Here is a 26,618-nt window from a genome sequence, read left to right as displayed (position 1 = left end):
ATTGAAGAGAAGTGCAAAGTTCAACCGTCGATTACGTCACTATTTTAAGTGTTAGTCCAAAAACACTTGGCATGCTTTACCTACAGCCTATATAGATTTTAATCCTTGAATATCGCGAAATTCTCAAAAAAGTGCTGCAGTTGACCTTTAAGGGTGACGGAGTGGATTTCAAGAGAAGGCAAGCGTAGCAAGGGGCGGCAGAAAGTTAGGGGGGCGGATGAGGTTAAGAAGTTTGCGGGGATACGGTGGTCGCAACTGTCAAAGGGCAGGGGTAATTGAAGAGACATAGGAAAGGCCTTTGCCCTGAAGCGGGTGTAGTCAGGCTCATGATGATGATGGTGAATTGCTACTGCCCACGGCGAGGGACGTACCTTGTGCTATTCATGTCTCTCATTCGCATGAGTGTTTTCCTGCCCTAGGTGGAACTTCCGTGGATGCTTGCACACCAATGCGCACGCGCGTTTTATGTTAAGTCTTAAATCCAAAGACTTCACGCCGCAGCCTTTCAAGCAGTATAGTCAGGCACTTCGGCACTCCGGAAACTTGAAATGTTCAGCGGGGTAAGGACAGGAGTCGTATTTCCTTATCTCCGGAGATTTGGACTCTGGGTGTGCCGTAACTGTCCAGTTAAATGCACGATTTTTGGAAAGGCAACATTGCAGCCCGAAGTCTTTTGACATAGGCTGCACTTGTTTCTCGAGCTGCTGTGTTCAACTTTTACTGTGGATCAGACATTAAGTCACGTGGTGTAGGTTACCCTGAAAAGTCTATGGAAAGAATAGAACTTGTATGGTGTCACACACTGGTTACAAGCGATGTTTATTGAACAGTCAGAGGTAGAAGAGCAATGAACCAACGATGCAAGCAGCGTACGAAGTGTGGATATTGTGCGTTCATTGAATCCACGGTTTGCTTTGGTTTGTATCTGGACAACTAATTTCACTGATGCCGCTCTTCGGCGAAAGCGGAGAAAATAGATTGTAATTGGATCATATTGCGATAATAATACAGAATGAAAATCTTTCTTTTTACGTCGTCTCTCGTGAAATGTTCGGCCCATAGTCCTTATGACATGTCGATCATGCGGCTAGCAGACGAAAAGAGGTGTTTGCTTCGTGGTGGACGTGCTGTCTAAGGATGTTGGTTTTGCGTGAGTGGCCTGTGCCACACCTTGTTGGGTCATATCTTTTAAATGAGAACAACATGAGCGCTACGCGACAAAAGTCATAAAATAAATCGGAGGCGACTTAGTGTGAAAAATTTATGAAGGCTGAATATGTGTGACATACGTATGGGGACGTGTGCGAGCGCTGCAAGTGTATCGTGTATCGAACCCCACGTGAGCATCGCACCATTGAATTATGCCATCATTACATCACCTAATATCCCCGCTATCTCTCTTCTGTACGTTTCCGCAGTGTGCACTTTTAGGCGCGAGATGGACATTCCTCACATTAAACCGTATCCATGTCTCTACCTTTAAGCATATAACGCTGTTGCTGCCCTTGTTCCGGAGGCTTGATTTTTTGTCTTTGGTGTTCGCGTGTGTCCACGTAGAATGCATTATGTTTATGCCGGGAGGTAGTAGTTCCTTCGGCCGCATCCGCCGTTCTTCCCCTGGCAGTTGACCGGTTCGAGCTGCTTGTTGAGGCAGAAGCGGATCTCGGTTAGGACAGGTGCATCCCTGCCCTGTAAAAAAGAAATTTAAATGGGGAAATAATTAAAATTAACACCAGCTCAAGCACAACCATCTGGTTACTCGTGAACGCTAAGAATGTTCCTCTTATCTCCTTTTCCGAGGCTCTAAAGTAAAACCGTAAACACACCTGGGGGAATTGTTCGTTCCACCAATGAAATTGACTGCTACCGTTAGGAACGATAGCAAGGTGAGGACAAATTGATCAATACCTCATAGCGGCAACAGAGTTAACACAGTAGTTCTGGGGAAGCCTCCGAGCTGTACGGGAGAGGAATTCAAATGAGGAAATCATTACAATAATGAGCTGCCTGAGGTGAATGCTAATTGTAACTATTCCCTCGTTTGAACTCTACTCCCCCTTGGAGGGTTCTCTTCAAGTATCCTGTACTTTGCTGTACTGAACTGGCAACATACATACTTTGCCACAATGAATTTGCGCAGACCAAAGCGGCCACACATTGAAGGCATATACTTACAGACCGCTTGAGAGCGCTATATTTTTTGCAGCCTTTGCACTGTAACAAAGCAATTAGTACGTGGAAAGGACTTGTAGGTGTATCCTACAGAGTATTTTACAAAACAACTCAGTTAAATGCGGCCAGCAACTCGGATAGGATAAAAATCTAAGATGTTTAGTTGTACTTACGGTCTTTCTAGCGATGCCATATCGTTTGCATTTTTTGCACTGCAAAACGAGGCCCAAGAAAAGCGAACAAAATCTGGAGATGTATTTTAAATTCTCTGCAAACGGTACAGAATAATTTTGTTTGTCGTCCCTAATTTTGTAGATAAGCATGGCGATGGCCACGAGCTGTCACTTGAATGGTTGTGGAGACATGTTACAACCCTGTTACATGGAAAATTTCGCGAGCACTTGTGTCTAATGGCAGTTGGCTTGAACAGAAGCTGGCCAGCGTTACACATAGCGCCCTCTACCAATGAGCTCAACTGCGATCGGTAGTTCCGATCACAACGTAATGGTCGACACTCCCAGCGCACTTGCACTTTCCAAGTCAGCGACATTTCCCGCTGCCATACGGCCTGTGATAGCAAGGAATATTGCTGACCTGATTAGTATGCACCGAAATGTACAAAGTTCACAAAACAATCCACCTCAATGCGCTATCAATATCGCGATCAAGAAAAGTGCGGCCAAGAAACATGACGTACTAGATTGTTTTGACTCTGTGGGGACTTCCTTTTGGCATGCAAATCCACAACGCTTTTGCGGAGTTCGGAACGCAGGAAAATAAGTGACAAGATGATGATTTTAACTTCAGAGCGTTCATATCAATCTTTTGTTATTATTTGGCCGCACATGGTGTTACAACATATGACCGGGAAGTTGAGCAATGTTCTGCGGAAACACAGTCCACAGTCGTCAGATCTGAACGACAGTTGAAACTGCTCCTGTAACAGGGGCCATTAGCCTTACATCATGTTAGGCAGGTTTTGTTCAGTGATCAGTGTGGCTTAGGTTTTGTTTTTCCGAGATGAACCTAAGTCAGAAAAGTTTGCGTAGAAACTGTTTGCGGACAAAATGAAGCACGAGGCGCTCCAGTTTGTGGACTTGCAGGTGATATCTACATAAGCGACGCAAAGAGGCAAGAAATAACGTTGAGTGCGCCGCTTTTCGCAAGTAATTCAAGTGCGAAATCCGCAAAACACGATGTTGCTTGGGCACTATATATGACTACGGGAAAAATTCCAGGAGGCTCGAATTAAATGTCCGCCAAGGCTGCATGCGAATTTCATTAGGTCAATGTGGGAAAGAGAAACTCACCTGCGCTCTTTGGTTGCAGACAATGTTGACTTTCTCCCGAATGTCGTCGGACAAGGCGTTACGAATTTCTCCAGCCTGTAACGGTCGCCACAGGTGACAGATTACTGAGTAACTAGTTCAATGACAACAGACACCCGAGGCCGTTTCTGTGCGGCTCCATCGCCTCTCTTACAAACTTACGCTAGACATAAAATCCACTCAAGTCATTGCACAGACCAGAAACCAACAATCACATCTTGAAATCACGGATGAGTATGTTTTACAAAGCAGTCAATCCATGTTTATGAATGTCGCAAGTCGCCATTGATGTTCATGTCAAGTGCCAGTTCAAAGACACTGTACACATCTTTGCATTTGATGACGGCTCTCAAATACAGGCATCTGGACCTGGTGACTCTTTAGATTCAAGGCGCATGGTAAAGACAAGGACAGAAGAGAGACGGACACCACGAACGCTAGACATCAACTGGTTTTATTTCAGACAGACACATTCAATGTATAGGCAAAAAAAGTACAGAAGATCACACCCTAAAGCGGCATGTGCAGCGGCATCCTTCCGGTTCAAGAACTGTAATTCTTTCCATGACAATGATAAGGATGGGTTACTTACGCACGACTGTCATTCCATATAAATGAGGAAGGCTTCCAGTGTTTTACGTTCCTTGTGATCTGAACTTGAAAAAATGACCCGTACCTGATTATATATCTTTTTTTTTTTGCCTATATATTGAATGTGTCAGTCTGGAATAAAACCTAATGTCTAGCGTTCGTGGTGCCAGTGTCTTTTCTATGCCTGTCTTTAGCGCTGGTTACCATGTGCCTTAAATATAGATATCAAAACCTAGCCCAGCTTTCCGCTTTAAAAGACCTGGTGACGTCGGGCACATGTCCCATTCCCATGCGTAATGTATCGATGTGCCTAGAAGACCGGGTAAAATGGCAGTGATTGCTCAAGAAAAACTGATAAGTTCAAGGACATGAATTAACCATCGCAACTCACTACAGCAGCTTTTACGGCAAAGAGCTACGCGATGTTGCACTGAAGCAGCAGAAAACTCAGTGATCTTTCCGGTCGTCCTAGAACCCAGAGCGGCGATCCGCAATACGGCATATGCTGTAGCCCGTTTTAATCCCACTGTATAAATTCCCAGGTACTGTTTATCTAACGATTTCTTCCTTGGGTGCTTTATTACCTCGCGGATGCCCCTTACGTTTTAGTCATTTTTATTCGTGAAACTAAAAGTAAAAGGTGACTACCCAGTCTTATCGATCAAAAGTTACCATTTGCCGTTATCATTAGTGCCTATGATATATATAGCGCTCAGAAATTGCTACAAATATTTTAAAGTAGTCTATAGATTGCGTTTTCTTTTTAACATAGCTGCATAACATAATAGTGACACAAAGGACAAAGTCTGAAATACAGCAACACAGGCCTACTATAAAACTTGTCAAGGTCAACGTCCTGGCTTACTGATTTACGTTTTTTTTTTTTGCGCATGAAAACCACCAGGCTGCGCCTTTTACAGACAGGAATCATGTCCAAACGGGTTGACTCACCGAGTACGTTCTCACGACGCTAGGCCTGATCAGGCTGTTGGAAAGAAACCTGCGCACGAAAAGAGTGGACTGAGTCATCAAATGAGCCCACACAAGACGTCTGCTTTGGAGGAGGTAAAACATCTAGAGAAAAACCTCTGTTTCATTCCTCAAAAATTCTGCGATCGTGTGAAAACCCTAGGGTGTCAGTACACACTGCAGCACTATAGCTGTAAAGTCGGACCCCAAGTTCGGCGAGCCTCCCTACCGTTATCGACCGAGAAACGGAAGACACCGGACGAGAAGGGCGTGACGAGAGCTAGCTGTCGCATGCGTTTTATGTCTACTACGGTTACCTATATGCATCACATTAATTCGCTTGTTTAGTTTTATTTGTTTGTTTTTCGGCTCTGACTACTTATACCAAATTAGCGAATAGTTAAAAAAAATGCATGTCTCTTGGTTGCCATGCTTGGCTCAGTGCCAGCGACGAGTACACGATTGTACCTCTGTGTACCGCTCACCAGCGCCGCTTAGCGAGCAAGAAACCATACCACAGGTCAGTTGTGCGGTTGTATGGGAGGTGCGGCAACACTCGCTCTCTTGACTGTAGTCGGATACAACTCAAGAATGCAGCGGCTTTTCCCCGTCAAAGGACCCCCTTCCAGCCAATGGCGTCGGCCGATTCTCATGACCCTGCTAGTGCGACAATTCAGGGAGCGGTGCCACAGTGGAGAGAGGGGTCTATCCCTGACCATGGAGGGAGGGTCTATCACTTTTATCTCCCACTCCCTGCTTTGCGACAATAGCATGGTCATGAGAATCGGCCGATACCATTGGCTGGAGGAGGAGGAGAAAATCATTTATTTTGTAATGTACAGAGAGGTGCTCGGGGAGAGGCCCCTAATGGGTCTCACCCCTTACAATACTAGGCGGAGTCCCTCATTCCGGGATCCCGTTGGTCGAGACCGCTACACAAGTCCGCCGAACCAGGGCCTGTTGGGCCGATAGTTCCTGGCAGCTGAGCAGGGCCGCCTCCCAGTCCTCTCGGGTAGGGGAAGGGGTGATTGGGGGGAGAGAAGGATTTTTTCTGCATGCCCAAACCATGTGGAAGGTGTCGGCCACCTCCCCTCAGAATGAGCAGCGGCCGTCAAAAGAAGGATTAAAGTGCTTGAGAACCGCCGGGCACAGCAGGGTGTTTGTAAAGAGCCTGAGGAGAATTCGTTCGCCAGCTTTACCCAGTCCTTTCATAGGAATTGGGTATCGCTGGTGTTCGGCACGATAGTGCTCAGTAATTTCTTTAAAAGAAAGTAGAGGGCTGTGGTCTGGGTTAAGCTCCTCCCAAGGGACGCCTGGTGCCCGGTGAGTGAGTGCGCGGGCTGCCTCATGGGCGGCTTCGTTACCTGGCATGCCTTGGTGGCCGGGGACCCATATGATTGAGCGATGAGTTGGATCGCCGTCGCGAGTACTGCGGTGTAAAATTTGGTGAGCGAGTGGAGTGATCCAACCGAACTCAAAGTTACGACAGGCTCCGCGAGAGTCTGTGAGGATGAATTTAGAGTCGGGATGGGAGGCTGCGAGGGCGATCGCCACCTCCTCCGCATGCGTTGAGTTGGGCGCTCTGAACGAGAGGCCGTCCACCTGTTTTCCCTCGTGTATGACTGCAGCCGTGTACCATTCCCCCCTGGAGCGGTAGGGGCCTGCAATGTCGACGTAGAAGACGTGTTTCTTTGAGCCATAGTGTCGGTGCAGGGCATTCGCCCGCGCCTGGCGCCGGCCATTAAGGTCCTCCTTGTTCATCTTAGCCGGAAGGGGTCGAACGTAGAGGGCGCTTCTCCACAGTTCTGGCACTCGAACCCGTTCCATGGTATGGTGATCATGTCTGATATGTAACCGGTCCAGGAGGCGGCGACCGGACACGGTCTGGGCGAGACGCGTGTATTGGTTAACGAGATGCGCCTCGCGGAGTTCTCGATAGGTGTTCACCACCCCCAACGCGAGGAGTCGCGCGTTGGAAGTGGATATCGGGAGGTCGAGGACTCTCTTGAAAATTTTGCGGAGTACAATCTCCAAGTTATCTTCGTCATGTTTCCGTAAGCGGAGGTAAGGAGTCGAGTACAGTACTCGACTTGTTACGAAGGCATGCGCGAGCCGCATCGCATCCTTACTTCGCAACCCTCCTCGCTTGTTGGAAACGCGGCGAACCATTCGGCCCACCTGGTCGCCGACTTTGCGGAGTTTGGCAAGAGTTGTGTCTGCCTTACGATGTTGATTAATGAAGAGACCGAGTATTCGTAGCTCCTTCGCTTCACGGATGGGGCCGCTTGCGAGAGAAAGCTGAACGGAGATTTTGCATTTCGGAGAAGATCGAATATGCACAAATTCAGACTTGGACGGGGAGCACTGGAGGCCGCAGTACGTGGCATAGTGGTCAACTACGCTCGCCGCTGCTTGCAGGCATTCCTCCATCTCTCCTATGTTTCCCGTAGTGGCCCAGATGGTGATGTCATCGGCGTACAGCGCATGCTGAACACCGCCGACAGCCGCCAGCTGGAAGGGGTTCCTTTGCCGGGGAAAAACCGCTACGCTCTTGAATTGTATCCGACTATAGCTGAGAGCGTCCACCTATGGGGCCCCACGCTCAGGTGTCATATATCCGGCCTCTATACGTAGTGCTCACACACCATTTGCCACGAAAAGGAAAGTACGAAGGACAAGCCGCAGTTACGATAACAGGTCGTGGCAAGAGCAAATCAGAGAAAGACAGGTGGACAAGGTCAACTCACTCGAATATGTTGTACTTGTGGTAGACGGCGAGGGTGGAGTTGAAAAATTTGAACAGGCCGTTGAGCGCAGGAACGTCGCCGGCGCAGGAGCCATGCTTCTGCCACTGGTGCCGCCTGAAAAAACAAGGGTCGCAAGTTTCACGGTATTACAGGGGCACCATCATGCGTGCTGTTTTCTTTCAGCACTCTTGGAGACAATGCGCGTGAAGCTGAACCTAAGTTTTGCAGAAATCAACCTTTGCTTACAGCAGACACTAGATGTAAATTTAATCACGAAATGAACAAGCGAGAGGAGAGCCTCGGGAAAGACAAGGTTTAAACCTCTTCATTTAGATGCACCCATTCCGCCCAAAACAAGGCAGCTGCTGCTTAAGATCATTTTCTCTTTAGCTTTCTCCATATTGAAATTTGAAGACCGCAGACGCGCCGAAAAAAAGGCCCGTAGCTGCAATCGATGCTATAAAGAACCCTAAGTCAGCGGCTCGATAAGTACCAATAATGCAAAAACAGCAGAGGTGGTTGCCATCACCCTAGCAGTAGGAGTAGTATAAAACTTTATTCCGCAAAATGGGACGGGGTTTAGGGGTTGGGGTCTTCAGCAGCAGGTGGTGTTCCCAGGTACAGGATCCTATTGGTTCTTAGCTGCCTCCTCGGCCCGCTCAACCAGCGCAAGCTGACCTTGCGGGTCGGAGCTGGACAGAAGCTCCTCCCACTGCTCGACTGACGGGTTTGTTATTTTGGGCTCTATGGGGCGCGCCCGACAGCCCCATGCTTGTGGTGCTGAGAGATAGCCACCCTCTAGCACTCCACATCACCCTAGCAATGACCAAGACGACAGCAAAGTGCATTGTCAGCGACTGAAAACCGGCTGTGAGGTAATAAGCCGAAGGACGCGTCTCTCCGGAAGTAGCAAAGATACTGGCCAACCATAGCGACAAAATGGCGATCCAAATCATTTCGGCACCAGCACACGCCTCTCTCCCAGGTAACGAAGCGGTGCACGAAACGGCTGGAGGACTAACATGCCCAGCCACCGAGTCGTCAGTACCAGGATCAAGGCAGAATGGCATGGTCAGCTGAGAGAAATCCCAAACCACTACAGGAGGAAAAGGGCGACCTGCGCACCCATCACTTTAAAGAACGCAGGCAGTTGTATGGCGTCTCCTTCAGAGGAACACTTCTCCGAACCCACTGGCATACAGCCAGCTACTAGCCAGAGCACTACAGTAATAAATGCAAATTGTGCAAAGAAAAAGCAAACCTTGCACACATTCCATGGAAGTGCCCCAGGCGCCCAATAAGGGCGGAAAGATTATAAATGAGGCATGATGGGAGACCCTTATGCTCAGTTTAGACCCGGACGAGCAACTCTGTGCATTCCAACTGGCCGAAGGCGCCGCTAAAGCTTGAGAAATCATGGCCGTCATCTAGGTGGGGGGACCGAATCTCCCTATTCCTTGCTGGACAAATGAAAGTTCTTTCAATCACTCACACTGCCTTCAACATTAGTTGCGCGCAGGACGGGCAGTCGACTTACCAGAACGCGAAGTACCTTGCTTCTGGACTTGTCAGTGAAGGCCAGTACTTGTTTAGGTCTCTCTTGATGGGCTGCAGGAAGAACAAGTAACTGAGACATATGGATATGATTCACTAGAGGTTAACTATTATACTTTAGTGTGTAAGAGCGTCCGGCCTCAAAAGCACAATGGTAGCGTTGTGTAATGACACAGGGTTAAAACCACAACGTGAAGTGATCTTTTTGATATTTATAGGTAGGATGAAAGAGAAGTCCAGATGATGGTGACGAAAATATCCTTTCCTTCGTCCGTAGGGTAATGAGGTAATAATGATTGTAGTGCATATAATTCTGCTGATTAAAAGCTAAGAAATACCTGCGATTCGGTTATACAGTTCCCAGCTAAATTGTTTTTGAAACTTAGGTAAAAACATTCAGAAAAGAGTTCGCATATAGAGAGTATCTTTCAAGCAGCCTTCCCTTATGAACTTTTGCCTAACTGCATTTCTGTCTTGGCAACATTCTTTCGTGGGCCCTTCTGGTGAAGCATTAGGAACTAAGCGTAGTTATTCGTACTCTATTCGCATTGCTTCTAATGTTTCGATATCCATCCTACCACTCACATCAAGAACTCTGCCGTTGAACTGCTCATCCACGCAGAAGCTGGGAGAACTGTAATCACCCGACGGCCTGTGGAGAAAAATAAAAAAAGGCAAGGAAAAACTGTAGCCCGGGCCAGTACAGTTGGTTGGCGCTTGCATTTAGTTAAAAAAAGAAAATTCAGGTGGCACTTTGGCTCTCTAAAGTGCTGCAAGGCGAAAGCGTCTCCTGGCGCACTGTTTGTTTTTATTAACGTTTTATTTTTCACATTTTTTATCTTTTATTTTTGCTCCTTTTCTTATTCTTATTGTTTTTATTTTTATTTCCATATCTTATTTTTATTTTGTTTTTATTCTTGTTTATTTTCTTATTTTTATTTTTCCTTTTCTTTACTTTATTCCTTTTATTTTATTTATGAAATCCATGCATTCCCTAGATGCGCCTTTATTCATGCTCGAACCTTGAGCCTTCGTGGCGGAGTGGTAGCGTCTCCGCTCCAAATGACAAAGGCCCTAGTTCGATTCCCACCCTCGGCGCAGTTTCTTTTAAGCAGTGACGCCGAAAGGCGTCACTGCTGTCGACACGGCTGCCGACGCGTCTGCTAACGACAGTATGAGGCATTAAAGGCTTTCGCCTTAACATAACAGGGCGGTTTCATAATGATTGATAGCTTTCGCGAATTATGCGTATGCATTCCTTTCTGTCGTCGTATGCGGGAGCACCTGTGGACAATGCTTATATATGGAGATAAAAGCGCGGGGTCGCAAGGAATTTCCAGACGGATAAACTGCTTGTCTGCTACCACAAGCCATTATTCCACACGAAAAAGTTGCCTGCACGAGACACCCCGCTGAATCATTGCAGACCATCGGCTCCCATGGACTCTAGCGTGAAAAACTTGAGGTGCGAGAAAGGGTTTCAGCTCAGCAGAGATGTCATTTTCAAGCGCAAGAAGCGGATGGCGCAGGTAAGTAAAGGGCATTCACTCAGCGCTGGACACTCTTGGCCTCTCCAGTTTTGGTCCAACATTGGTTCAGCGCTGACTGAGATTTGGCGCGGCATTTGACACACGGTATCAACGTTAATCCGTACCTAAAGGGTTTCAGCTCAGCAGAGATGTCATTTTCAAGCACAAGAAGCGAACGGCACAGGTAAGAAAATGGCATTCAATCAGCGCTGGACACTCTTGGCCTTGGGTACGCCTCTGCAGTTTTGGTCCAGCATTGGTTCAGCGCTGACTGAGATTTGGTGCAGCATTTGACACACTGTATCAACGTCAATCCGTACTTCCCGCGCCCGTGTCGTTATTTTATTGCTCTGAAAATGCCTTTTCTCCCGAAACGTAATCGACTCATCCAGCTGTCTGAGCGCATGAGGAATCCATCTTTTCGATGCTTGAGTATCTGCTAATTACTGCGGACAGCGATGCGTCATTCTCAGAATCTTAATAATGCGAATTGATTACACGGCTCATAGACATGAAAATTCGGCGCCACCCAAAAGAGTGGCGCAGATACAAAACTCGCCATTGCTCGAAGAAGTATGACGTCATGAAATGCGAGAAAAAAACGAACTGTAAACCAGCATCATAGTCAGTGCAAGTACTCACAACTGCTCCAACTAGAAAGGAAGAGAATAAAGTTACAACTGAATTGGAAGAAAATTAGAAGAGAATTGAAACACGAATAGATTGGGAGTAGACCTGTATTAGAATTGGAATAGAATCGCAATGCTTTGGCATAAGTTGCAGGTAAGATATATACCGGGTGTCCCAGCTAAATGTAACCAAACTTGTAAAAAGGGCGAAGTGTCCTAGTCCAGTGTGTTGTGTGCGCGCGAAACCAAGCACTGGTGTTATCGCGTACTGTCTGCGCATGCTCACTGCCCGGCTATCTCTTATCGGGTAGCCCGTGCTGGCTTTAAAAGACCGCTCGCACGGGCCCACCGCGCTCAGTATGTAACCTGTTGGCTTCCTGCCAAGTAGCAGGAATAAACGTTCCTTCGATGCTACGTCTGCTCCGCCCAGTTCTTGGATGCCAGACATGACATATTGGCGACGAGGATGGGATGACCGCCGTACGGAATTCGCGGTGTGAAGAACCTGGCCTCTGTGTAAAAGCTTCCCGCCACGAAGATTTCCCTGCGGTGAAATTCCTGAAACTGGCATCACGGCAGCCGAAACTTCCAAGTGAGTCATGAGTCACATCGGCCACATTGAACCTTTCGACGAGACCACGAGTGACTGGCGCTCGTACGAGGAAAGGTTGAAAGCCTATCTTTTGGTCAATGATGTTCCAGTAGCAAAGAAGGTTCCTGCTTTCCTAAGTCTCATCGGCCCGAAGACCTACGCACTGCTCAAGTCGCTGACGGCACCGGACGCACCGTCGTCACGAGAGTTTGACAGTCTTCTGAAACTCCTGAGCGATCACCTGGCGCCGCAGTCGTCCGTCATCGCAGAGCGTGCTAAATTTTACAAGCGGTCACAGCGAAGCGGTGAGTCCATTACAGAATTTGTCGCGGAACTTCGAAGGCTGGTGCAGAGTTGCGAATTTGGAAGTTTCTTGGATGAAGCGCTCCGGGACTGTTTCGTTTGCGGCCTGCTCCGCGAGGACATTCAGCGTGTATTATTCACAGAAGACAAGAAGCTAACCTTCCAGAAGGCCGTAGATAGAGCTCTTGCCATGGAAACTGCAACTAAAAGCGCGGCGTTCACGCATAACAGCGCATCCCCGGCGTACGAAGTGAATAAGGTTTGAGGCGAAAAGCAGTCTGTGATGTCGCCAAGCTGCTTCCGTTGCGGGTCACCCAATCATTCTAGCGAAGCATGCCCTCATATCGGCGATACATGTTATAATTGTAACCGAAAAGGGCATATTCAACGCGCCTGCAGGAAAGGAAAGAAAGCTAGGGAGGCAAAGCCCCGGAAACGTGTGAAGATGCTCACGTCCGTCCGAAACGAGTCGTCTGTCCCACTTAAATCAGTCAACGCAGACCCATTTACTGTACCCGTGAACGTTGACGGTGTCCAACTGACGATGGAGCTTGACACCGGCGCAGCCGTATCCGTCATATCATGGCGCGAATTCCAGAGGCTGTTTCCACGTAAGCGACTTCAGCCAGCATCGTTAAAGCTGCGCACGTATACTGGGGCTATGGTAAAACCGAAGGGTCTGGCGAAAGTCGTCGTGCACCACAACGACCAGAGCGTGGAGCTTCCCCTGTACGTCGTGGACACTACAGGACCGGCACTCCTCGGCAGGGAATGGTTGCAAGATATTCGTCTGGATTGGAAGAACCTAGTTTTTTTTAATCACCTTGGTCTCTCTCGAGAAATGTCAAAGCACTGGCAAGAAAAGCTGGAAGCCATGCTAGACAGCCATTCCGAACTTTTCAAGGATGAGCTAGGTACCATCACGGAAGAGCAGGCCGAGCTTGTCCTTCGCGAAGGGTCACAGCCGAAGTTTGTAAAGGCAAGAAGCGTTCCCTTTGCTCTGCAAGGTGCAGTAGAAGCGGAACTTGTGAAAATGGAGAAGCTGGGCATCATAACGCCTGTTGCTACAAGCGAATACGCAACGCCCTTGGTACCGGTAGTGAAGAGGGATGGAAGCCTCCGGCTGTGTGGCGATTATAAAACCACCGTCAATCCCTGTCTGGAAGTAGACCGGTACCCGCTACCTCGGATAGATGACCTTCTAGCAGCGCTTGCAGGAGGAGAGGAATTTTCGAAGATCGACCTGAGTAGGGCCTACCAGCAGGTAGTTATGGCGGAAAGCTCCCGGAAACTACTGACGATAAACACGCATAAGGGATTGTATACTATGAACCGTCTGGCTTTCGGCATTTCGTCCGCCCCAAGCATATTTCAAAGAATTATGGACAACATGCTGAAAGGTTTGGAAGGAGTCAGTTGCTACCTTGACGACATCCTGGTCACAGGCAAGACCAAGCAAGAGCATTTCCATAACTTGGAAGCCGTCTTGTCAAGATTGCAGGAACGCGGTGTGCGCATCCGGCGCGATAAGTGCTCGTTCTTTCAACGAGAGCTCCGTTATCTGGGCCACGTCATCAACGCCGAGGGTGTTTGCGCATCGCCTGAAAAGGTATTGGCACTGCTAAATGCGCCTGCTCCAAAAGACAAGCAGCAACTGCAGTCATTCCTTGGGATGGTCAATTATTACGGCAAGTTTGTTCAGCGTCTGTCGACTTTGGCACAGCCGTTGTACAGGCTGCTAAAGCAAACAAGAGTGGACGTGGGATGCGTCATGCCAGCTTGCTTTCACGGAGATAAAAGCAGCTATGGCTTCCCCTCCAGTTCTTGCCCATTATGATCCGAAGCGACCGCTTCAACTTGCCTGCGACGCATCTCAGTACGGCATAGGCGCAGTTCTTTCGCAGAAAATGATCAATGGATCAGTTCGACCGGTTGCCTACGCATCCCGCACATTGTCAAGTGCCGAAAAGAACTACAGTCAGATCGAGAAAGAAGCCCTTGCCCTCGTATTCGGCGTAAAGAAGTTTCACTTCTACGTCTACGGAAGGTTCTTCACGCTTGTGACTGACCATAAACCACTGCAAACAATTTTCGGCCCGAAAACAGGCATTCCCGCGATGGCAGCTGCCCGCATGCAGCGTTGGGCGCTGACGCTGTCAGCCTACAACTATGCTCTTGAATTCAAGAAATCTACCGATAATGCGGAAGCAGACTGTTTATCGCGCTTGCCGCTCGACAGCAGCGAAAAGCAATCGGCAGAAGAAAGCGAAACTTTTTATTCGCTTCGTTTGGAAACGCTGCCTGTCACAGGCCAAGACATCGCTCGTGAAACGAGGCGTGATCCTTTACTAAGCAAGGTACTGAACTTCACAAGTGCTGGCTGGCCGTCGCATGTCGCTGAGAAGGAGTTGAAACTTTTCTTCGACAAGCGTTTGGAGCTCACAGTTCATCAAGGGTGTTTAATGTACGGCATGAGAGTAGTCGTGCCTCCAAAACACCGAGCCTTCTTGCTTGAGGAACTTCATCAGGGTCATCCCGGTATCGTAAGATGCAAAGAACTCGCGAGGAGCTACGTCTGGTGGCCTGGTATCGACGCGGACCTAGAGCAACACGTGAAGAAATGTGAAGAGTGTCAACAGCAACGGAACGAACCAGCACCGGCTCCGCTTCATCCATGGTCATGGCCGACTTCGCCGTGGCAAAGAGTTCACTTGGACTTTGCTGGACCCATGAAAGACAAAATGTTCCTTGTTGCTGTGGACGCACACTCAAAATGGCCGGAAGTTTATGTCATGCAGAAGACTACGGCGTACCACACAATTCAGTGTCTCCAAGACCTCTTCTCGCGTTTTGGCGTACCCGAGACCATCGTGACCGACAATGGACCACAGTTCGTTTCCGAAGAATTCAAGAGCTTCGTCAAAGGCTTCGGTGGTCGTCATATCGTGAGTGCAGCGTACCATCCAAGCACGAATGGCCTTGCAGAGAGATTTGTACAGACAATGAAATCTGCGTTGCGGAAAGGACGACCCCAAGACTCCTTGCAGGCAACCCTACAGACGTTCCTGATGACGTACCGCAACACGCCGCATGCGACTACAAGAGAATCTCCAGCAAACCTTTTCATAGGTAGACGACTGCGCACGAGACTCGACGCAGTCAAGCCTTCTGTCGGGGGAAGAGTGGCTCAGCAACAGCTCTCCGATATGGTGCGACGCAAGGCACGTGAGCGACTTTTATGAGGTCCTCGTGAGGAATTACAGAGGTCCTGAGAAATGGGTCCCTGGCACTATCATTCAGCAGTCTGGCCCCGTTTCATTCAAGGTTCGAGTTAAGACGAATCGTGGGGTGCTCATTTGGCGTCATCAAGACCAGCTACTGCTCAGCATCGACAGCTCAAAGCAGAGCATCATGGAAGATTTTATTCCAGATTTCGGGGATCCTGAGAGCGCCAACGAGCCACTTCCAGCTGCGGCCCCTGCGGCAACGAACGACCCTCCAGGGGAGCGACGCTATCCACAGAGGGACCGGCGACCTCCTGATAGATATCAGCCATAGCATTAGTTGCATTGTATAATGTAGCAAAAGTACTTTGTGCTCATTAGGAGGAAGGAGATGTTGTGTGCGCGCGAAACCAAGCACTCGTGTTATCGCGTACTGTCTGCGCATGCTCACTGCCCGGCTATCTCTTATCGGGTAGCCCGTGCTGGCTTTAAAAGACCGCTCGCACGGGCCCACCGCGCTCAGTATGTAACCTGTTGGCTTCCTGCCAAGTAGCAGGAATAAACGTTCCTTCGATGCTACGTCTACGCCGCCCAGTTCTTGGATGCCAGACATGACACAGTGAAACCAACTAAGGGTTGTTCATAGTCGCGTGGCCTAGTCTTGAGTATTTTTTCGCTCTTCAAAGTTGATTAACTATTAAAGTTAAATTAGCTAACTTTTCAATTACTGACTTCAGGAAGAAAGTGTCAATTAAAAAGTTTTAGATCGCCTCGAAAAACCGCTAGTAGTGCTGTTTCCGTCAAGTTACGATTTATGTAGCTTCATTTATTGGCCTTAAAAGAAAGTTATCACGTGACCAGCTGCTCGCTCACTTCTCTGCCCCAATGTGCACCCAAAGTCTCATCGAGCAGAGGACTTCAGAAAAAACGGATTTTATTCTTTAAGGCGCGTCTTGGGACGTTGAAGTGGCACAGCTGTCATGTGGAAGCTTTTTCTTATTGTGCGGGTTATGGTTAAAGGCCGGTAAAAAAAACTACTTTCCGGAAATATTACTTTGCTGCAAATGTCTCAGTAAGGTGTTTCTCGAAGCGATCTACAACTTGTTCATTGACACTTTGTTCCTCAAGTTAACATTAAAAAGTTAGTTAATTAAGCTTAACTAATTAGTCAACCTTGAAGATAAAAAATACCGCAGACTAGGTCACGCGACTCTAAACAACCGTCATTTGGTTTCAGACGGCTAGGACATCTCGTGTTTTTTAAAAGCTTGGTTACATTTAGCTGGAACACCTGGTATGTGCCCCCAGTAATTTTTTTAATGAACAAAATTCTCTTCAGTACCGACATGTAGTATGCAGAATAATGCTAACCAAGCTCGCACTCTTTGTAGGCATACGCTAATACCTTTCTTTTTTTTTTAATTACACTCACGGGCTTGCAGCATCTTTCCCGTCCTCATAGGGCCGCCACCAAAGGAGTGTTTGGGAAGGAGTTAGCATTCCAACTGCGCACATGGTGGTTGCGACAGGGCGCGTGATACGAAGCAGCGAGTGATTGAGCCTATTGACACCGAAAGCAACAGAGAATGTAGTTTCGCAAGCCGTGGCTGCTAGGCGCCGCCATGCAGGTTTCCACTTACCACAGGCCGTGGATGGTCCAGTAGTTTTTCTTGCTTGAGGCGACGCACTGGACGGGAAGAGTGCGCACACAGTCAGACGCTGGTTTGGTTTGGTTTGGTTTATGGGGTTTAACGTCCCAAAGCGACTAAGGCTATGAGAGACGCCGTAGTGGAGGGCTCCGGAAATTTCGACCAGCTGACGCTGGCTGCAAGCTACACATGCGCTTGTTAGTGCAGATTCCCGTCGTGAAAACATGGGAGCTTGGTTATTTGATTTCAGCTTTTGCATCCCTTCGTTAATCTTTTGGAGAGCTTTGGGGTAGCCTTGTGTAAAATCGCAACTGACACGTACAGTCGGGGACAAAAGTCTCCGGACCACGTGTTTCTCAAACGAAGCTTATAGCTCTACTATCAGACAGCGGCTGGAGACCGCACTTGTGGAGATGAAAGAACAAAAATTTAACTTCTATACATCCACAAGTGTGGTCTCCAGCCGCTGACCAATAGCAGTGTTATCGGCTTCGTTAGAGGAACACGTGGTCCGGAGACTTTTGTCCCCGACTGTACACGTTCTGTAAGAGGAAGAAATGGACTTGGGTTCCGACAATAAATGCAGGCAGCCGAAAACCGATGGCCTATTATGCCAATGCACGCAAACATAGACAGGGATGAAAGGAAGTGGGGAGATTAGAGCACGGGGCGGCGGTCATCACCTACCGCTGCCACTAGTACACCCGACTTGGCGAAGCAGCGGGATGTTTATAGAGTTACTCTCTTCAAAGGAGTTCATCGTTCAGTCACCTCACGTCATCAGGCCCCCAAAAAAGCATAAAGTACTTTGAAAGAGATGAGGAACTTCCTCTGGTAATAGTTCGCATTTGTAAAGGACACGGCTTAGTGGTGCTAAACTACATTTTGTGGTGCCGAGACTTGGGAGAAGTGAGACATTCCTCCTCTACGTGTTTCCATTATAATTAACAACGTATATATGCGCCACAGCAGCCTTTCTTGTTGCATTATTTATATTCCTACCAAACTATTTCCATCCATGGCCAGCATGGCTCAAAAGCGATCGACAGAGGCTTCTTAGCCGAAACCGCGCTAGAAAAACAAACTACACGTGCTAAACAGCTGGATGGGAAGTCATGTACCCTCTAATCCTTCTGCTATTGTCTAGCATTGCGAGCTGCTTCCAGGCGATCAGCGAAATTTTCTGCGAACCCACCCTTATAAAAACGGTTTATAGACAGTCTATAGACTTCTTACTGACTCTATTGACTTCCTATAGATATTGCTTTTTGTCTATTCATAGTCTATAGACTGTGTCTACTAAAAGTGTATGGCCATAAATCTATAGATTGTCTATAGACTGTCTATGGCATTTGCATTGCCTATAGACTGTTGTTTAGGATTTGTCTATAGACAACCTATAGACTTTATAGACAGAAGTCTATAGACACTCTATAGACTGTCTAAAACATTTTTTGTAAGGGCCGGAACATGACCCACGCTATGAGCGACAGTGGTTCGGTGGCTGCCAACCCATCGCCACGAATTTTCGCTTCACGCAATTAGCACTTAACTGTAGATATATAATTTGGAAACGCCTGTTTTTCCCTGCGGTGCATATAACGGGATCACACGTTTCGCTCTGTGCGCAACGTACAGTACGGGCGTTCGCTGCAGCGTCGAAGTGTGGAAAGTCGTTGTATGTCAGGTAAAGGCTTCAATCTTTATTCTGCTGGGCAAATAGACAAAACGGCTGTGCTGCATGTTATCAGTACAATTGAGAAGGGTAGCAGCTGAACCGAGTCCGAAACTGCAGCGAAGCCTCAAGCGTGGCTTCTTCCCCTTGATTTCACTTGTATATCCGCTAGGGCCTTTGGTACAGCCCGAATGACTCCTCTGCATTCAATTCACGCTCACTGAGTCGCAGGTCTCAGGTCTCAAAGCAACCCATGTGGTACTGTCGCACTCAGCTCGATTTCGAGTTCCAGAGTCGTTGTACAGTCCTTGTCCAAAGTTTAGAGCCCAGGGAGTTTGCTTCTAAGCCTCGCAGTGGGACTCCTGTAGCATTCGTGGTAGTCCTACCCATTGGAGGAGGCAGGACCAGAAATCTTCTTACCTTCAGCAAATTTGGAGCGCTGGAGCCTGGAGATGCATTACGAACCACACAGTGTGGCTCAGAAGCAAACCCCCTGGGCTCCAAACTTTTGACAAAGGCTGTACCTATCAGTGGTCCCACGAAAGCGACGCGGCGCTTATTCCGCATCATCCCGGGTCGATCCCGGAAATTCTCGTTCTGAACGAGACCCCAAGTGATGGCGATTCAACGTCGTGCTTGCCATCGCGGGTGACGGTCGCCCGACGCCTAAACCACCTCTCCTACGCCTTCAAGCAAAAACAGCAAAAAGGTGCACTTCGCAGGGAAATGAACTATATGCGCAAGGTTTCTAACATTCGTTTTCTACATTTGTTTTATTTTCTCAGCGTGTCAAAATTTCTTTGCTACAATTTCCTGTCAAGCAAACAACGATCCACTATTTCAGCTCCCACTTCTATCGCAGGTGCTGTAGTCGAGTTACAGTCGCATGACGCAGTGTAATACCCCTGTCAAGCGCGCAAGTTAAGTGCGCTTACGGAGAGTGCGCTTCGGCATCCCGAGTGACACTTTGGGCTACACGGTGCTAAACGGGAAGGCAAACTGCACACGCAGTAAAAAAATAATTGCGACAAAAAATGAGCGGAATTTCTGAAGTGGTCTATGGAAAAGAAAAAGTACTCATAATAATGGATTGCTTTAGGTGATAGCACAAATAAAACGAGGTTCAACAGTTTTTAACGATGAAAAAAATATTGAAATAGAAGAAAAGCCAAGGCCAGCCAAGACTATCCAAAATTTCGGCAACAAACAAGGTGGCGGCGGGCAGCGATGTAGCAACTGATCTCGTTCCTTTGTTTTGTTGCTTCGCTTGTAGATGTAACGAACGATTTTTTTTCTAAAAACAGTGTTATAGCATGTAAAATAAACTTGTAAGTACTTTTTATGCACTCTACATATTGTGTCTTTGAAGTCGCTGGTGGCGAGGCTACGCACTCAGCCCTCAAAGTGTGGTCCGTGAACGCACTCCCAGCTGAGTGCACTCTTCCGCGAGTGACACTCCACTTGCGTCGTTTAGATGTGGCAAAGTGTGCTTAAAGCGAGTGACATTCTCCGTAAGTGCACTTAACTTGCCCGCTTGACAGGGGTATAGTTTACCTGTGAATCAGCGGCGCATATTCCAGGGCTCCACTGCTGGCTGAGGATGAAGTAGTCGTAGGTGGCGTTCGGGGAGCCAGCCGGAGTGCGCGGTCGGTCTGGGCGTCTCCTCCTGTCTGTCCTGGCGTCCGCAGCAGACCCTGAACCGCCCCGTGTCGGCGACTGCGAGCGAGTGTGGTCGGCCGGACCTCCTCTGTGAGCAGTCCTTGCTGGACTGGATGATCGTTGTGAATTCTGCGCCAAGCTTCGGTTGTGTGCGTAGAAATGAACAGAACAAAAAAGTTGCGCTGTATGATCGGAACTTTGATGACAAGTTGTGTGCGACTGTTCTGACAGGCGCGCTGCACTTGAAAAAAGAATGTCTAATATAACCGCGCAACGGCACGCAGTCAAAGAAGAGAGCGGTGAGAAGACAACGCCACCGTCAAGCAAAACACACTCACCCATTACCTCGTGCCTTAAATATCTGCAATAGGTGTTGACCAAATGTTTAGGGGAATCCCCCAAGGTGGAGTAGATTTGTAATAAGGAAGTAATTACTCAATGACATCAACCCGAGCGCAGCCATACGACTACAAAGGAAAACTATACAGCTTTCTCAGAAACTTCGTAGTTAAAGAAAAATTCGTCCTGGTCCGGGGTTCGAACCCGGGACCACCACTTCACCGGAGCAATCGCTCTACCAATTAAGCTAACCGGGACGGCAAGCTTATGGTAGGGCGAGAGCGAATTGATCAATAACTCGAAGTGAGAACAGTGTTGGTCAAATGTTTAGGGGACAATGTATACACAGCACCACTATTAAGATCGGGTTATGTAGCCAGTCGGATACCACGTCCAATATACGCGAACAATAAATTGTCAGTTATCCAATGTAGTTTAATTAGATTTCGAATGAATTTTATAATTAAACTATACGTAAGGGAATATTATACATTATATATACGGCAAGAATTTATTAGTGGTTTAACGGTCACAAGTCATAACGGCTGCTTCACAGCAATTCCTGTGGTACGAAAAGCACTGTGTAGCCCTAGTGATGGCTCAGGAGCCAAAACGTTCCAAGCATACCTCCTGGGAAGACCGTATGTCATCAGGGTATGCCTTAGCTGTTTCCTCACTGCGCTTACCCAAATCGTTCATATTGAATGTTGGCGAGAAATGGCAAATTTCGCGCTATCCCGACAACTTCTGGACAAGTATCACCATCCAGTATGTTGTAAAAGAACTGTACGTTACTTTCGGATTTTTTTTTTTTTGTCAGCCGTATGAGGGAGTATTTTTAAGCCTCTCGCGAAAACCTGTCAACGCGGAGCGATCACGGTGAGCACGGCGTCCAAGGCGCCGTCCTCGTCTCGCACCGACCGCGGCGGTGTTCTCGCCATTCCGCAGCACCGGGATGCTACTTTTGTAGATGCACGTGACAGCATTGTTACGAAAAGATGACGCGCGTTCATCTGATTTTAGTTGGAAGAGAAATCCCGCCCAGCAGACCAGTTACAGGTGCCCCTCTGTAACTTTCGTTTTCGCCGTTGTCCCCTCCTTTCCGAGCCTCTCTGAAGGCACCAGGCGTGCTGTGAACGGTTACATGCCACCACCAGCGTAGCCGATCGAGTTTTCTCTTAGACGGCCCGTCGTGGCTGACCTTGGCGCTGCGGAGTAGCCCAAAGCGCATTGCGTGAGCGATTATTTTTGGACGGATTGGAAAGTTTGGAATTAAGATCAACCGGGCGAAATATTGGACCAGTTGGTGCGACATGTTGTGGAAGAAAAAGAACCGCAACCATAGACACGACTTAAGGCTGAGAACTGACCTAAGTCCTGTCCAAGTCGCTGTTCCTTTTCTTCTCCAACTTGGCCGGAAGAATTTATTAACTTTGAATACCTGTTTCTGGCATATTAACGAGTAAACCCATATTATAGATATTATAGAACATACGCATACACCGGATGTTTATGCCTGTAGCGCCGACTTCCTAGGCGCAGCAGGCAGGCGGAATAAAGGATGTTTCACCGCTGCATTCCTCTTCGGCAGCGGCCGTAACGTTTCGCTCTTTACTCTCTATAGTCTATAGTCTGTCTATAGTGACGCATCTCGCACCACTATATTTTTTATTATTGAGAATATATTTGTGAGTCCCAAATTTGGCCAAAGGTTTTTTTTTTTCGCAAACAATACATATCCCGTCTTTATGTCATTAGAAACAGAGCTGTTTAAGCTACACTATGATGTGCTGTAATAAAGGAAATTTTTTGAATCCACGGGTAAATAAATTTATTACGCATTCTACCCTTAAACTGCTCGTTTTCTAGCGGTAAGGAAAGAGAGTCGGGCACTGCCATGAAATGGCGGAAGGCGGGGTGTTTTCATTAGGAGAAAGGCTGGGTGCGTACTTTTCTTTCTAACTGCCGCCGTGGTGGCCCAGTGGTTATGGTGCTCGGCTGCTGACCCGAAAGACGCGGGTTCGATCCCGGCCACGGCGGCCGAATTTCGATGGAGGCGAAATTCAAGAGGCCCGTGTACTGTGCGATGTCAGTGCACGTTAAAGAACCCCAGGTGGTCGAAATTATTCCGGAGCCCTCCACAACGGCGTCCCTCATAGCCTGAGTCGCTTTGGGACGTTAAACCCCCCTACAGGGACAGCGCTATGGTGCCGGCACTCCAGGGATGGTGCAGATCAAGACAGTTACGGGACAGTTCATGCACAATCGCGGACTAAGGCAAACGGCGCGGAAAGCTTTTAGATCAGAACGCACGATCACGAACATTTGAATGGATAAGGGAGCACATCATAGCGAGTTATTTCTCCCTTCGAGCAACCGTTCTTAGGAAATGTTGAGAAAAAACAGCGCTTGCAGACAAAGGACCAGAACAAGAAGGACACACAACTGCGCTCAAGATGTACCGCAACCAACTCGCCCAGCAACACACCTTGCTTAGGAAATGACGACGCAGAGCGCCACAGGTTGGATGCTTTCTCTCAAACATTGACCCGATGACACGCCAGGTTTAGCTGTTTGCTTAGCGCTTAAGTGGAATGTTTGACGGAATCCTGCTCTTGAGTCAGGAAGATACGTTGAAAACAGTCATGGGCGGTATCGAAGATACATGTATCTTCGATACTATCTTTCGATACATTTTGTGTATCGGTATTAGGTATCGCGTGCTGAAAACTAGAGTATTGGAGTATCGGTATCGAAAATACATTTTTGGTGCATCGTGTATTTTACGATACTCGATACAAAAAAAAAAAAGCTGTAAAAGCCCTCGCTCAGGCGGTAGTACAAGACGGGCAGCAGCACCTTCACTGCTTTTCAGCCAACTCCCAAGCTACCACTTCTGGATCGGCGTTTCTGCGCTGTCCGACTGTTCGACGTCCTATTTCAGTGCGACTGCTCACTCACACGTGTTCCTAATTTGCGGTATACGCCAGTAGCCCTCGCGGCGTTACGCGTGCCCACCATTATAGCGCGCCCACATCGCGGAGCTCTTTCGGACAGGCGGTTCGAACAAATGTTGTTACTTCAGACCTTCAAGTAAACGTAACGAATAATTTTTGCCTAATAAAAACGTTCAGACATTTTACCTGTTGTTTTCGTTCTAGCTCTTCAAGAATAGTTTTCAGCTTCAGAAGTTTGTTATCGCAGTACTGGCAAACTAACTGTTCGGTTCCCAAATGAACGGAGCTTGCATCATTTAGTTTGATCAAAGGCACAGGCCATCGGGTAAGTACTCTATAGTATTGAACCAAAAACAGAAAACGTTTCAGGTTTATTCATATAACCAAGTGCTCACAGATTGGTTCGTATGAGGAAGTTTGTGTTCAATGATTTTTCACTGGGCTGCTTACGGAAGCAATCGCTTTAACATATATATGGCTTTAGTTCAAATTAAAGTTCTAACAAGGCCAACTGCGCAGACAGCGGAGCTTCAACAGATCTATGCGGTCAGATTCGTTTATAAGTCCTTTCAGGAAAAGTGCTCTATAGAAATACACTAAAGGTTACAGAAACCACGCGCACATTTCCTAAGTCCGCCCATTATATTACCGGCATTATTAGACAGTGATTTCCGTTATGTAAACTTCGTTAGCCGTAACAAAACCTGATATTTTAGTGATGTATCGAAGTATCGACGATACAGTATCAAGTATTTGTATCGAAAATCGATTTCGGTTCGGTATCTTGTATCGGTATCGGAGATACAATTTTCAAAGGTATCGAGTATCGTATCGAAGATACTATTTTGAAGTATCTTGCCCAGCCCTGGTTGAAAACGACAAGGTGTCAGTTACTGTGTTCGTTTTTTCGCCTTGAAAGAGGCCTGCGGGCCTAGTAATCATGATGATAAGCTCAGAACAGCAGTTCGCAGCGTTAAGAATCAATCCCGCAGAAACGATTTTTTACCGGAGGTTTCGGTAGCGGTCGGCGCGAGCGCTGAAGTGGACATTGACGTCACGGTCAACCGGCCAATCTGGACTACCACACTTATCGTGACGTCGGCGTCGCCGGCAAGCACTGGTTGTTCCTCTGAACAACCGCTGAGTTCGGCGACGTCACAATAACTGGGGCAAGTGCACCTTGACGTCACTCAATGTAGGTAGAAACGCCGAGCGGTTCCTTGGACAACACTAAAAATCTTATGTTCCACTCCACGCCTGCGTCTGAACCTTCCTTGACGGCGCCTCCTTAAGCAGTCGAAACAAATCATATCGTCTGCTTGTGTTCGAAATGTTGTATTTGAAATCCAGTGTTTGACGGAAATCCGTTTGGTCGGGAATGTTCGTGGCGGGAAAGTACTGAGCGCCGACCAATCTTGTTAAAATAAGAGACATTTCAGCCCCGCTACGAGGGCCTTGTACTTTCCCGCCAAAGTTCGTGCCTCTACCCCTCTAAAACTGACGTTCGGCTCCAATCCCGGCGAACAAGGAGGCCCCGAAACGTCATTTTTCAATTTAACTATGGGCGCCCGTGTTGTTTTCGGCATTGAATATTGACAAACTGGGCGATTGCGTTTACCTTTGTGAGACCGCCGAAGCCAGGAAGACCAGCAGGAAGGTCGAGACGAGTACTCGTAGCGCGGTCGCCATCTTTCGAAACTGTCCGGGCTGCCCCGACGACCGGCGACGCTCCCGCTGCTACCCCTGCAGCGGCGAAAAAGCCTTCTCGAAAGCGTCGGTCGACCGGCGCCGAGACGAACACAAAAGATGCAAGAGGGAACCCTCAAAGCGAGAACAGAAAACGAGGAGGGGAGAGGCAAGAGGAATGTGACGTCGTCGGCGACGAAACGAATGGGCCAAGCGACAGGAAAACAAACGCAAGCAAAAGCGCAGCCCTCGAGGCGTCTGTTTCGCGACCTTCACGACTTATCGAGGCAGCAAGCAACTAAGTAAAGAAAAAAATGCCGAAGCAAGCAACGCTGTGAAGGATCCGGTTTCCGCGCGTGCAGCCAACCCGTCCAGTTAAACGCACGGCTCGGGCGTCCTGTGGAGTCTGTGCCGGTCACAAAAAGCGGGATTCCGCCAGGACTTCCTGGGCACGTGCGCGCATAGGAGCGGATACAAATGAGGTACTCGCGGAAGTCTAATAAGAATGTACACTTTGTATGTATGTAGCTCTGAAAACACTCAAGTGCGCGCGCGAAAGCTGCACATTTGCACTGCGCTCAGTCTCCATCCCAGTTCGCACCGGTAGAAAGGGGACAAAACGAGGGAGAGTTTATATAATCGGGAGAATGGATTGCACCTGGTTAATAGATGCACTGTATCAGTTAAACGAAGCCTGATTATCTCACAGTAGCACACTGCAGCGGCAACTCTTGAGTTTTATGACACTGTGACGCCGTTTATTTTTTTCCTTCGATTGAATTTTCCTTGTTCATTCTTTGCACCGCGCTTTGCAGATATAACAGTACGTATACGTGCAGTAAAAAGTTACATTTAAGTGGCATGTGGCGTTGTTGGTTTCAGTGTTATCTCTGGACTGTGCGTATGTTTCCCCTCTGCCTCATCGATGAAAGGCACTTAGTGAGTTGGGTTTCGCTGAACTGCTTGCCACCAAAGCGTTTCGAGCTAAACCGGCTAATCCACGAAAGGAAGCGGG

At 48.0% G+C, this 26,618-nt stretch overlaps 1 protein-coding gene across 1 annotated transcript; it reads right to left on the bottom strand.

Moving 5' to 3' along the window:
* Positions 1–800: 800 nt before the first annotated feature.
* On the bottom strand, positions 801–25,744 carry LOC149332790 (ribonuclease Oy-like). Its single transcript, XM_089558379.1, has 9 exons — positions 25,536–25,744; positions 20,517–20,760; positions 17,279–17,325; positions 9,947–10,013; positions 9,345–9,415; positions 7,808–7,921; positions 5,043–5,091; positions 3,483–3,557; positions 801–1,689 (listed from the first exon to the last, which is right to left on the bottom strand). The coding sequence occupies exons 1-9, from the start codon at positions 25,604–25,606 to the stop codon at positions 1,570–1,572; spliced, it is 858 nt and encodes a 285-aa protein (XP_089414505.1). The 5' UTR covers positions 25,607–25,744; the 3' UTR covers positions 801–1,569.
* Positions 25,745–26,618: the final 874 nt, after the last annotated feature.

Source organism: Amblyomma mixtum, chromosome 8 (genome assembly GCF_055824585.1).
Source record: "Amblyomma mixtum isolate Tamu chromosome 8, ASM5582458v1, whole genome shotgun sequence".
NCBI classification, from domain to species: Eukaryota; Metazoa; Arthropoda; class Arachnida; order Ixodida; family Ixodidae; genus Amblyomma; species Amblyomma mixtum.
This window is presented reverse-complemented; position numbering and strand designations above follow the sequence as displayed.

What these genes read in the sequence shown, in the direction of transcription:
- LOC149332790 (XM_089558379.1), bottom strand. Translation starts at nt 25,606, where the DNA reads ATGGCGACCGCGCTACGAGTACTCGTCTCGACCTTCCTGCTGGTCTTC. An exon ending in GCAAGGTACTTCGCGTTCTG is followed by an intron (nt 7,922 to 9,344) that starts GTAAGTCGACTG and finishes TTGTTTTTTCAG; the next exon opens with GCGGCACCAGTGGCAGAAGC. An exon ending in CACAAGTACAACATATTCGA is followed by an intron (nt 5,092 to 7,807) that starts GTGAGTTGACCT and finishes TTTCGTGCGCAG; the next exon opens with GTTTCTTTCCAACAGCCTGA.